The 12,112-nt window shown below is 35.6% G+C and overlaps 3 protein-coding genes across 5 annotated transcripts; 2 read left to right on the top strand and 1 right to left on the bottom strand.

Moving 5' to 3' along the window:
* Positions 1-161: 161 nt before the first annotated feature.
* tmem97 (transmembrane protein 97) lies at positions 162-1,707 on the top strand. The gene is made up of 3 exons (XM_019116643.2): positions 162-535; positions 652-796; positions 961-1,707. The coding sequence occupies exons 1-3, from the start codon at positions 422-424 to the stop codon at positions 1,233-1,235; spliced, it is 534 nt and encodes a 177-aa protein (XP_018972188.1). The 5' UTR covers positions 162-421; the 3' UTR covers positions 1,236-1,707.
* On the bottom strand, positions 1,442-3,943 carry LOC109103265 (intraflagellar transport protein 20 homolog). Of its 3 annotated transcripts, none has more exons than XM_019116646.2 (5): positions 3,799-3,943; positions 3,186-3,329; positions 2,964-3,049; positions 2,775-2,878; positions 1,442-2,143 (listed from the first exon to the last, which is right to left on the bottom strand). In XM_019116646.2, the coding sequence occupies exons 2-5, from the start codon at positions 3,310-3,312 to the stop codon at positions 2,062-2,064; spliced, it is 399 nt and encodes a 132-aa protein (XP_018972191.1). In that variant the 5' UTR covers positions 3,313-3,329; positions 3,799-3,943; the 3' UTR covers positions 1,442-2,061. The 3 variants fall into 3 exon arrangements, with proteins under 3 accessions (XP_018972191.1, XP_018972189.1, XP_018972190.1); XM_019116644.2 differs by having other exon boundaries at positions 3,803-3,920; XM_019116645.2 differs by having other exon boundaries at positions 3,793-3,874.
* A 234-nt stretch (positions 3,944-4,177) lies between these two features.
* On the top strand, positions 4,178-7,554 carry rad1 (RAD1 homolog (S. pombe)). The gene is made up of 6 exons (XM_042771179.1): positions 4,178-4,368; positions 4,850-5,063; positions 5,146-5,254; positions 5,342-5,600; positions 5,691-5,789; positions 5,949-7,554. The coding sequence occupies exons 2-6, from the start codon at positions 4,869-4,871 to the stop codon at positions 6,124-6,126; spliced, it is 840 nt and encodes a 279-aa protein (XP_042627113.1). The 5' UTR covers positions 4,178-4,368; positions 4,850-4,868; the 3' UTR covers positions 6,127-7,554.
* Positions 7,555-12,112: the final 4,558 nt, after the last annotated feature.

Here is a 12,112-nt window from a genome sequence, read left to right as displayed (position 1 = left end):
GTATTTTTGCAATAATAATAATAAATACATTACAATAATAATAAAAGTAATAATAAAAATAAATTTTATTAATCAACATGTAATAATGTTTACATAATTTAACAGTCATTTAATGTTTAATGGAGGTGTGTTTTTCAGTATTGTCACTGCAAATCCATAATTTAATGTGGGATCATCTTTATCAAAACTTTAGTTGCTATGGTAATTTTTGTAAGGCTTGTGGTTCCGCTCCATGAGCCAATGTGCAATCACGAACCCGCCCACTTCAGGAATCAACCGAGGCGAAGGGACCAATGGAATGACAGAGATTAGAAACGACTGGATCGAAGGACCAATCAGAAACAGAGGAGTAACACGCTACTCCACACTGACCACTGACGTCTACCGCTGCTGAAATACTGACGGAGGAACGTTAACCAAAATGTTTCTTCGCGTCTTAGAACTCATATATTTCTTTTACTTTTTGTCCCACATTCCAATTACTCTCATGGTTGATCTTCAACCTTTACTTCCTGAACATCTGTATCCATCCGAGGTAAGTTTGCACTTTGTACTGTACACTGAATTGTGTATATCATTAATGCAGCCACATAATATCTAAGTTACATGTATCTCTTTCCCAGTAAATTAATACGAGTGCTTGCTTTACAGCTGAAAACCCTGTTGCAGTGGTATGCTGCCGAATTCAAAGACCCGATGATGATGGACCCCCCTGTGTGGTTCAGATCTTTTGTATTCTGCGAGGCTCTCGTGCAGCTGCCCTTTTTCCCAATTGCGGCATACGCCTTCATGAAGGGTCAGTTGTGTTTGACTAAAACGCGATAGTGGATGTTAATGATTTGTAGAATCTGTTTTAAATGACACAACAGTGACATCTAGTGTTGATTCAGCTGTGTCGGTGGAGACCAGTTACTATTGTCATATTATTTCTGCTAATTGATGGATTTGTCTATTTAATAGGTGGCTGCAAATGGATCAGGACTCCAGCAATCATTTATTCTGTTCATGTGGCCACCACTCTAATCCCCATTTTAAGCCACGTCCTTTTTTATAACTTTCCACTGGCGCCGCATCCAGGACCCCAAACTCTGAAAGAGCGTCTGACCCTGGTGTCCATTTATGCTCCGTACCTCATCATCCCTGTCATGATACTGCTTACCATGCTCTTCAGCTCGACGTATAACTCCGCTTCTCTGAAAGGAAACGCTTCCTCAAAGTCCAAGAAACAACGGTAGATGCAGTTCATCCCTTCTAAACATTCATCTTATGATGAGTGTATAGATGGATGTATTCATTATAGTTGTTGCTAGTAATTACATGTGATTAAGTATTTTAATATGTGCCAGGATATTTGATAATTGCATGTAGCTTTTACTTTAATTTAAAATTGTATTACATTTTTTGACATCATGTAATTGTTTACTGATCATAACAACACATGTAAATGCAAAATATATTTTTATTCAAAATGTTCTTCAAATCTGTATAAACTTTGTCGCATATTGAGGTTACACACTTGATGATCTAAATGGTAAATGTAAACAAACAATAAATGAATTTTGTTTTAAATAGTTTTCCCTAACTTCTACAGAAAATATTTTGGTTGTGGTCCCATGAGCATATGAGAAAAAAAATGAATGCATTTTTCAATCAGACACAAACAGCAGTCAAAATACAAATCATACAAAAAATAAACAATTTAACCGATGAGGTCTCATAATGGAATTATTTACAGTAACATGCAAATACTGTATTTTCCTTCTGTAAAAAAAAAACTGTTTTACAAACTAATTTACATATAAATAGTATAAATAACTTTTGTATATAAATAGCTTTCATCTGAGATTATGATCTATGGTTGGATAGATTACAAGTATGTGCTTCATTGAACTGGTCATGCAAAAGCACTCTGTTAACACCTCAGAGTCAGAGGCTGAAACAGATGTCTGCTGTCACCTATTAACTGGTTGATTCTGTTAGGGACCCTGCACTTATTAGGAAGTCATTGTAAATCAAGATGCATAGCATCACTTTTCTTGTCCGACAGAAAATAAAGCATTCTTATTTCTGCAGTATAAACTGATCAATGAATTCACTCTGCTCTGCTTCGACTTTTTGAAGAGCTTCATATTCTATTCGATACCTGCAAAGCAAACAGTAAAGAATTAAAGTAATATTTCCCCAAAAAATACAATTTGCTGAAAATTTATTCACAGTCAGGCCATCCAAAATAGAGGAGTTTATCAAAACAGATTTGGAAAAATTTAGCACTTCTTCACTTGCTCACCTTTGCAGTGAATGGGTGCCGTCAGAAACAGAGTCTAAACAGCTGATAAAAACATCACAATAATCCACACAACTCTAGTCTATCAATTTGCTTATTACAAACATTACAGCTGTTCACTTCCCAACTCCTCAAGATATTTTTTCAATTCAAATCATTGCTTTCATCTAAAACACGAGTCCTCTATCCATAATATTTATTGTCTAGAGATGTACACATATCAAGCAACGTGTACAAGTGAAAACAGTCTAAAACAAATATGTTGAAGGATTATTGTGATGTTTTTATCAGCTGTTTGGACTCTCATTATGACGGCACCCATTCACTGCAGAGGATCCATTGCTGAGCAAGTGATGTAATTAAATTTCTCCAAAATCTGTTCTGATGAACAGGATGGCTTGCGAGTGAGTACATTTCCAGGTGAGCTTTTCCTTTAAAAAGCCAATATTTGCAGTCTGACTCTGATTACAGGCCTAATAAGATTGATTACCTTTCCAATTGCATCTTCTTTTCTGCAATCAGCGCCTGAAGCTGTTGCTGCTGAGCCTCCCGTTGCTTTTCAACCGATTTCAGTAAATTTCTTGCACCTATGGCCTGTAGAATAATAATATGTAATAATAAGTAATATGAATGTACATTACTCAGATATGCACTATTCATTCAAAATACAAAAACATACCTTAATTTTTTCAGTTTCGGCTTCCTTTGCTAGCTCATCCACAAGTTCAATAAGTCCACCTACAATTTTCTGAAACTGACCTATCTCTGTTTAAACATAAATAAATAAATAATAATAATAATGATCCAATGAATTATTTATCTGTACTGTGAAAAGAAGCAAAGAAATGCTATTCAGTCTGCACGAAAGATAAACTTCACAATAAGAAAATGAAAAACTCACTGTCCACAAAGTCCTCGCATTCCTCTTTGAGCTCAATGGTGTTCTGGCTCACATCAGGCTCGAGGACTCGCAGTTTGTGGAGTTCATCAAAGTGAAGACCAGCTTCGGCCATCGGGTCTTTAGCCATGACCAGAGGACCTAAACCTGATTAAAAAAAAAAAAGAAAACACAGACAGATGTAAAAGAAAAAGCACGAGCATCATTTAATTTCGTTAAAAGTGACGAACAACAAATACAGTATTGATTTTCCAGCACACAGTGTCCATATGTGACCAGATCATAATAAGCTATCTTACCGATTAGCTAGTTAGCTGGTTAACTGGAACTAAGTTACATGTAACTTATCACTTTCGTTACATTACACAGACCATGAACACTTTGTTTAAATACACAGATGAAGAAAATAAAATACGACAGTTCACAAATGTCGCTTTGTTGGTGGCAAGGTCTGGTTGCTCTTATAACAGATAAACAAAAACAGACCAGCTGGGAACTTTCGTATCTTGATAAACATTGTTAAAAAGAAAAATGCATTCCACATAACTATCCCCTGAAATGATTATACCGAATAAGACATTTAAATAAAGTAAAACAGCCAGCGACTGACGTGAACCTGCCTGGCGTTGATTTGATTATGTGGCGCTCCTGCTGGACTGACCTCCTCCTCCTCCTCGCGTCTGTGTGAGTCTGACAGTCTGGGCTGCTAGGAGACGCCGATCCACCGCGTGATGAGACAGAGGGGTGTACAAGAGTGTTTTAATTATTTATTTGTGACATCTTACATTTTTGAAAATGAAAGAAAGCATAATTATATATATATTTAATACATAAACAATTATTTATAAGTGTAATGATGAGAGATCCCGGTAAAAAGTGTATTTACGCCTAATATTTCACACCATACTCCCCCTCCTGATATTGTAAGCGCCCGTATATGAACTCGTCCTGCAGTTCCACATCTGACCACTGCGGAGTGTGCGAGGGGTCGGATGAAATACTAAACTCTGTCAAAAACACCAGAAGAAGAGTAAGCTGGACTACTTAAGGGCGCCAAACTCTAAAAATATGTAAATCTTTATATTTAACATCTATACTCGTTAGGTTTAACATATACAAAACATATAGTGTTTATGTTTAACGTTCGCTTTTTACCTCCTGACTGAGAGCCTGACCATCTCAGCGGGTAAGTTAGTCAGTATAATGTCACCATCATTTGTAAACAGCTAGTTGCAGATGGTTAGCAACGCAGTAGTTGTCTTTAACCTGTTAAGCCTGACATGACATAATAACCAGAAATATATATTTTTAAATGGAACAGGTGCTTTATAATTCTGATATAACGTTACTGTAAAGTAAATCAATTGCATTTTAATAATAGTATTGCAGGCTACTTAAAGTGCATCTGAATATCAGCTGTCAATCAAACTATGTTTAGTGTTATTATCAAAGCTCTGGTGTTTTTATAGTGGGGATGCAATGCAATATAACTTATTTATTTATTTTTACTATTATACTAAAAGGCCTCTTACATACTAAAAAGTATGGACTATAAATCAGACAACAGAAAGCACCTGTACAAGTTTTTTTTTTCTTCTTCAAATATGAAAATATATATTGTATCAAATATGAGACTGTTGGCTTTATAAGTGTAAATGTCATTTCAGGTGCTGACAATTCAGAACCATGCCTCTGTCAACTCAGTCCCAAGCAGACGCTGACCAGTACATTCTGATAGCCAGTTTGGATAATGCAAGGAATCTGTCCAACATCCTGAAAGCCATCTCTTTAAGGGACCATGCTATCTTCAATGCAACACAGAATGGGTTAAAAGTCACTGTTGAGGACTCCAAATGCCTTCAAGCCAATGCATTCATTCAGGTTGGTGTTGGAGGGCCGTGTCTTACGGGTCCGGTTGACAGCACTTGTGTTAATCACTGTATTTGTGTGTCTGATTCCTCAGGCTGAAATCTTTCAAGAGTACATAATCAAAGAGGATGCAGTTGGGTTTCAGGTTAATTTAACTGTTCTTCTGGACTGCCTCACCATATTTGGGGGAAGCACAGTCCCAGGTGTGTATCATAATGATAATCCAGTCCTTCTTTTGGAAAATAAATAAATAAATAAAAAACGAATTCCTGTCTTTTATTTTACCCTAGGTGTGTGCACTGCCTTGAGAATGTGCTACAATGGCTACGGATATCCGCTGACTCTGTTCCTGGAGGAAGGTGGTGTGGTCACCGTATGCAAGATTAATACACAGGAGCCGGAGGAGCCCATAGACTTTGACTTTTGCAGCACAAATGTAACCAACAAGGTGATTCTGCAGTCAGAGAGTCTTAAAGAGGCTTTCTCTGAGCTTGACATGACCAGTGAGGTTCTGCAGATTACTATGTCACCAAGCCATCCTTACTTCAGGTACAGTAACAGTGCACACAACAGATCATCATGTATAGTCAAGTCAAATTTAATGTCAATAGATAGTCATTATTTCCCTTTACACCTTAGATTATCCACATTTGGGAATTCTGGAAACGCTCATTATGATTATCCCAAAGACTCAGACATGATGGAGCTGTTCCAGTGTACTAAAATACAGACCAACAGGTAGGAGGAGCTTCTGTTTTTGACTGCATTTCCCATCAATCAGAGCTCTGTACGACTTCACAAATCAACAGACTTATAAACTGCTTATAGTTGTACCTCTGAGGCATCCACATGTAAGTGGTAAAAGAACAATAAAGAGATTCTCGTTTATTCTCAAAGGTATAAGATGTCCCTGTTGAAACCCTCTACAAAGGCCTTGGCTCTGTCCTGTAAAGTCTCGGTGAGAACTGACAGTCGAGGCTTCCTCTCTCTACAGTACCTTGTGAGGAATGATGACGGTCAGATTTGTTTTGTGGAATATTATTGCTGTCCGGATGAAGAAGTGGAAGAAGAATAGACTGGAAAGAGCGACTGTTTTTGTTTTGTTTGACATTTAGTGTGCAGTGCACTGACCTGATGGTTCCTTAATCTGATTCTGATTTTAGTTTATATCAATATTTCATGAACAACACATATTTGAAGAGTTCAGATGCAGAGCCTCTAAGTGCCATCTGAAATGTGCTTCTAAAATGAGCATTTTTATCAGGCTCCTATGTTTAGGTTCAGTAATTTTACTTTAATTGCAATGTATAGGTCCTTTTCTATTCCATTAAAGTGAAATAACTTAACATAAATATAGGATCCTGATAAAAATTCTAATTTAAATGACGATTTCTAGCCTTCAAAATTCGTAGAGTTTATTAGAAGGTTATAATAAAAAACAACAACTAGTTTTTGTATTGAATTTGAGACAGTACTCTGTGTGATCGGCAGGGGGCGGCAGAGAAAAGCTAATTAGGCGACTGCATATAATATTATTAAGAGCCCAGTATTGGTTTGTTAAAGATACACAGGTTAGTTTAAGCCGTTATGCTGTTTTATTTAATATACGACTAAAAGCTTTTATATATATATATATATATATATATATATATATATATATATATATATATATATATATATATATATATATATATATATATATATATATAGACAAATATAATGTCATAAGTCGGTTTATAACAACACTCGTAATATTTACATTGTTGTACAGTTAAAGCTGTTGTCTGAAACATCTAAATGTTTAATGCGTGTTCTTTTTATTACACGAGTGCGTTGCGAGGCAAACATGTAGTTATGTAGTTGAGCAAGGCAGCTTGATGTTGATGCTGGCTGACGCACGCACTTCTAGAAGAAAGTCCCAGAACAGCGCGCGATGCTTGAACTGCCGCCTCGCGACCAATCGCTTCTCCACTCGCGGCTGTCGAGGCAACACTGTTTCCGGGCAGAGGAACATTACAGGAGCAAAACAAGCGCACTTCTGTCACTCTCTCATCTCAGCGGGTTACCACTGCCACAGGCAAGCTGCTTAAAGAGGCGGCAGCAAAGCCCGCCAAAGTTCTCATTCAATAGCGTTAAACATATTTTGGACAAATTGTAGAAAGCTTTGGTCTAATTTGAATAGTATTTCCTTATAGATGAGAAGGAAGAAGATTGTTTGAATCCTTAGTTCGCTTCTAGTTTGTTCTGAACAAGGGGGCTGAAAGGCTCATTTAAATATTTTGTTACTTTTATTGAATTCATGCAGCAACTTCGTTTGAGTGAAAATAGTTTAAAAAAAATAAAATATAAAGGCATCAGGTCTGTGCAGTGTCAGAGTGTTTATTATTCTGCATGTAGTCAATGGACAGTGTACATCTTTGGAGCTAAATTATCACTGAAAAGGTCAGTAAGATTAAAAAAAAAAGTATGCATTAAATTGATCACATCCTATGCAACAAACCCATTCTTGCCTACTTACAGAAGACAAATTATTGCTGTTTAGGCATTCTGCAGTTCTCCTAACACTGTTGTGGTGAGGGTTTTCAAGGCCGTTATCTGCAACGACATGGTGGCAGTTAGTGAAAAGTCATGTAATTGTCTTGAACAAAGCTAAAAATCTTTGGTCTTAATTCTCAAATTATTTGATAGTTTCAGAGATTTTCATTCAGCAGATATAAACTATAATTATCCCTCACAAAATCACTCAATTTATGCACACAAACTGACCCAACAGACAGCATCCAACAACATTCAGCGTAACCAAGTAAACACTGTCCACAGACCAAGACCAGTGGATCATTTGATAAGGGAGAGCAACTTGATCCAGCACACAGCAGGTGATATCAGAGGGATGGCATCACTTTTTACACTTTAAACACAAGCTTGCTTGATGATGAAGTGGGTGATCCTCTGCCCGTTCCTCAGATAAACAAGCTAGTGCTGATCCACCGTCTGATGTCTTGACCTACCAGTGAATCAAGGGGTGTCAGGTTCTGGGTTTTCTAAACACAAACTTAGCAATGACCTAATTGTTGTGACACTCCAACAATTAGCAACAGTAGAGCCCATGAGAGATGAAGAGAAGGTGTGCAGCTTTCAGCACGGCCTCACAAGGGACAGTGAGTCATCAATCATATCGTCTGTTACATTACATTAAGTGACAGAGGTTATATACATTACAAGAAGGAATGCGGTCAGCTGTGTGCACTACGTAACCTTTAATACTGTTAATGACACTTAATTGTTTTTAAATAATTTTAATGGTCAAAAGACTGGAGTAATTATGATTTATATAAATGTTTTTATCTTACTTACCCCAAACCTGTATCATGGTTTAAGCAGCAAAACACTTTGAAAATTTAATTTTGGCATTACAGGATTAAATTACATTTTTAATATATTCAAACAGTTGTTTTAAATTGTAATATTATTTCATAATATTACTGGTTTTTTACAGTAAATAAATGCAGCATTGGTGAGCATAAAAAGATTCTTTCAAAAAAGTTGTAATTATTACAAACAGTAAGTGTACTGTAAATAAACTTGAAACTAATTATTCTTTGTTAATGGATAAAAGCTTTGATTTTATCAACATCTAATATATGATGTCTGACTTCCCACAAAACAAATGACCGTGAAATTGTTTTGCCAACAAATGCGCCATACCAAGTCCTGCCTAGTCAGTTGAAAGAAACCCTGCAACGGAAACTCCACAGTGCATAAACATGATTTGAGTATAGCATTCCTTCACTTTGTGGTAAAAATACCCTTCACCAACAAGTCATTGTTTGGGGACTGTAGGTGTCACATGGGGTCAGGGTAGCAACAGCTGGCCTTAACAGCCCTCGACAATCCTCCCCCAAACCCATTAATACTGCTTTCCCTCGGCCTCGGCTTGCAACCATGTGTGAAATGATCCTTGATGATGGAGATGAGGTAATGCCTTCAGCGGCTCTGACATCACTATAGCCTTCCCCATCCAGAGCAATTGACCATCACTTCGACAATGAGCTTTTTGTCTTACACTACCTTTCTTTGAGGAAAAAACAATGAATGTGACACCTGTGAATGAATGTTAGATGTTGAAATTGCCATTTTATCCACTAACGGATGAAAGTAAGTTATATTTACCCGAAGAAGTCAAGTTTCATTAACACACACACACATAGACTGTTTTTTATATATATATATATATATTGTCTCTCATATATATATATATATATATATATATATATGCATGTATGCATTATATATGTGTATGTCTCTTATATATATATATATATATATATGCATGTATGCATGTATGTATATATATTACATTTTAAATGTGTGTATTTTTAAATCTTATTTTTTTAAATAATATGCAATATATTTTAAGTAATGTATTGAAAAGTGTATATTTTTATATTTTAAACGTTTTATATATAGAGCTCAATTAAATATGATATCATCTAATGGGTTATATGAATAATTATAATACACAGTTCCTCTGGTTAATGTGAAATAGAATAACAACAGCTCAATGTGGTTACAAGTGAAACATTTTAACAGTAGTACACAAAACATTGTGTTCTCTGTTAGTTCCTTTTATTTCTTACTATCCTTTTTATGTAAACACTCATAACTGGGACTGAAACTGGGTTTCAATTGAATGTTCTCTCACTTCTGTTTTTTTATTGAGAATGTTTATGTAAAAACATAAACAAACTTAGGTGATTTTTTTTGCTTGAATCATTGTTGCTTTCAGAACAGGTGATTTGAATCCTTATGACTTTCATGTTATGTAATGTAATCAATCACAAATGAGTAATTTTCAATCATGACTAAAATATTAATCAGGAAGTATGCATATGTTTCCCCTGCTCTTTCCCTTGAAATGAAATGTGGCATGAAAATGAACCTTTCTGCCACAATCATGAAACTTGATTCACAAAATAACACTATGACTACAATCGATGACCACCACACATTTCAAATGGGATCTAAATGTAACCCCAGTCTTGTTGTTTGTCAGCCTTCTGGACTTGCAGATCATTTTCTGGGATCTGTCACTCACCACCCTTCCATTACCTTGAAGGGTGGCAGCTGCAGCCCTGCGCCACCAACAGGGACTGTTTATCAGGTGACAACAATGAAAACCAATATGTGAAAAATATGTGGACGAGCAATGCTTGAGACAGGTTTATCAGATACCATGAATACAGTGGAGAATGAAGGAAGGAGGAGGTGGTAAAGTGAAGGATGATGTCACCGGGAAACAGTATACTTGAGCCTCACTCTCGTGTCATCACACACACACTCACACACACACATGGACGTTGTGTTTTGGTAACAGATGTAGCCGTTGCGGTCACACAGAAACATACGCACTCACATACTCACTATCTAGGCAATCTATATCTCTAGGTAGTGAACTTTGGAAGAGGGAATGCGGCTGCTGGAGCAAAGGGAAAAGTTAAGATACTGCCTTTTGTGTTACTGTGCTAAAATGTCACCACAGATGAGATGGGAACAAACATGTTACTTGTTTGACCATTGACCTTTGTATCAGTTGTATATTTTTATGTCAATAAGTACTGTACATACACAGTGGCCTGACCTCAGGCTAAAAAAACAAGTAAAAGCGCTATACCATGCATATTTCACTATACTATTAATAATAGTAATAATTTAACATTTTATGTAAAAATTGTAGATACACCCACATATATATATATATATATATATATATATATATATATATATATATAATATTACTTATAATAAAATAATATTGTTATATAATATAACGATTATAATATGAATAATAATTGTAACTATTATTGATTCTAATGTTAATAATTATTATTATTTAATTAATTATTTATATAATAATTATTACTTTTGCAGTACTCTGTTTTTATATAGAATATATAAAAAAATATATTTTTTTTATTTATTTATTTATATACATTTTATTTTATCTTTATATTTATGTATATAGTATATATAAATATATGCTATTGATAATACTATAATATATAATAATATTGTACTTTTAATATTAATGGAAAATATTAATATATTATTAATTATAATATAATAATAAAGGTATTATAATATTAATATAATATTGTTGCAGTAGTCTGTTTTTACAAACTTCCAATTCCAAAAAAGTTGGGACACTGTACAGTTTGTGAGTAAAAAAGGAATGGAATAATTTACAAATCTCATAAACTTATATTCTATTCACAATAGAATATAGATAACATATCAAATGTTGAAAGTGAGACATTTTGAAATGTCATGCCAAATATTGGCTCAGTTTGGATTTCATGAGAGCTACACATTCCAAAAAAGTTGGGACAGGTAGCAATAAGAGGCCGGAAAAGTTAAATGTACATATAAGGAACAGCTGGAGGACCAATTTGCAACTTATTAGGTCAATTGGCAACATGAATGGGTATAAAAAGAGCCTCTCAGAGTGGCAGTGTCTCTCAGAAGTCAAGATGGGCAGAGGATCACAAATTCCCCCAATGCTGCGGTGAAAAATAGTGAAGCAATATCAGAAAGGAGTTTCTCAGAGAAAAATTGCAAAGAGTTTGAAGTTATCATCATCTACAGTGCATAATATCATCCAAAGATTCAGAGAATCTGGAACAATCTCTGTGCGTAAGGGTCAAGGCTGGAAAACTATACTGGATGCCCGTGATCTTCCGGCCCTTAGACGGCACTGCATCACATACAGGAATGCTACTGTAATGGAAATCACAACATGGGCTCAGGAATACTTCCAGAAAACATTGTCGGTGAACACAATCCACCGTGCCATTCGCCGTTGCCGGCTAAAACTCTATAGGTCAAAAAAGAAGCCATATCTAAACATTATCCAGAAGCGCAGGGCCAAGGCTCATTTAAAATGGACTGTGGCAAAGTGGAAAACTGTTCTGTGGTCAGACGAATCAAAATTTGAAGTTCTTTTTGGAAAACTGGGACTCCCTCTTATCCGGACTAAAGAGGACAAGGACAACCCAAGTTGTTAT

The sequence above is a fragment of the Cyprinus carpio genome, chromosome A15 (genome assembly GCF_018340385.1).
Source record: "Cyprinus carpio isolate SPL01 chromosome A15, ASM1834038v1, whole genome shotgun sequence".
In the NCBI taxonomy this organism is placed as follows: Eukaryota; Metazoa; Chordata; class Actinopteri; order Cypriniformes; family Cyprinidae; genus Cyprinus; species Cyprinus carpio.
The sequence above is the reverse complement of the archived record's forward strand: the minus strand, read 5'-3'. Positions and strand labels throughout refer to the sequence as shown.

What these genes read in the sequence shown, in the direction of transcription:
- LOC109103265 (XM_019116646.2), bottom strand. Translation starts at nt 3,312, where the DNA reads ATGGCTAAAGACCCGATGGCCGAAGCTGGTCTTCACTTTGATGAACTC. An exon ending in CCGAAACTGAAAAAATTAAG is followed by an intron (nt 2,879 to 2,963) that starts GTATGTTTTTGT and finishes ATTATTCTACAG; the next exon opens with GCCATAGGTGCAAGAAATTT. An exon ending in AAGAAGATGCAATTGGAAAG is followed by an intron (nt 2,144 to 2,774) that starts GTAATCAATCTT and finishes TTTGCTTTGCAG; the next exon opens with GTATCGAATAGAATATGAAG.
- rad1 (XM_042771179.1), top strand. Translation starts at nt 4,869, where the DNA reads ATGCCTCTGTCAACTCAGTCCCAAGCAGACGCTGACCAGTACATTCTG. An exon ending in AAGCCAATGCATTCATTCAG is followed by an intron (nt 5,064 to 5,145) that starts GTTGGTGTTGGA and finishes CTGATTCCTCAG; the next exon opens with GCTGAAATCTTTCAAGAGTA. An exon ending in ACTAAAATACAGACCAACAG is followed by an intron (nt 5,790 to 5,948) that starts GTAGGAGGAGCT and finishes TTATTCTCAAAG; the next exon opens with GTATAAGATGTCCCTGTTGA.
- tmem97 (XM_019116643.2), top strand. Translation starts at nt 422, where the DNA reads ATGTTTCTTCGCGTCTTAGAACTCATATATTTCTTTTACTTTTTGTCC. An exon ending in AACATCTGTATCCATCCGAG is followed by an intron (nt 536 to 651) that starts GTAAGTTTGCAC and finishes CTTGCTTTACAG; the next exon opens with CTGAAAACCCTGTTGCAGTG. An exon ending in GGCATACGCCTTCATGAAGG is followed by an intron (nt 797 to 960) that starts GTCAGTTGTGTT and finishes TCTATTTAATAG; the next exon opens with GTGGCTGCAAATGGATCAGG.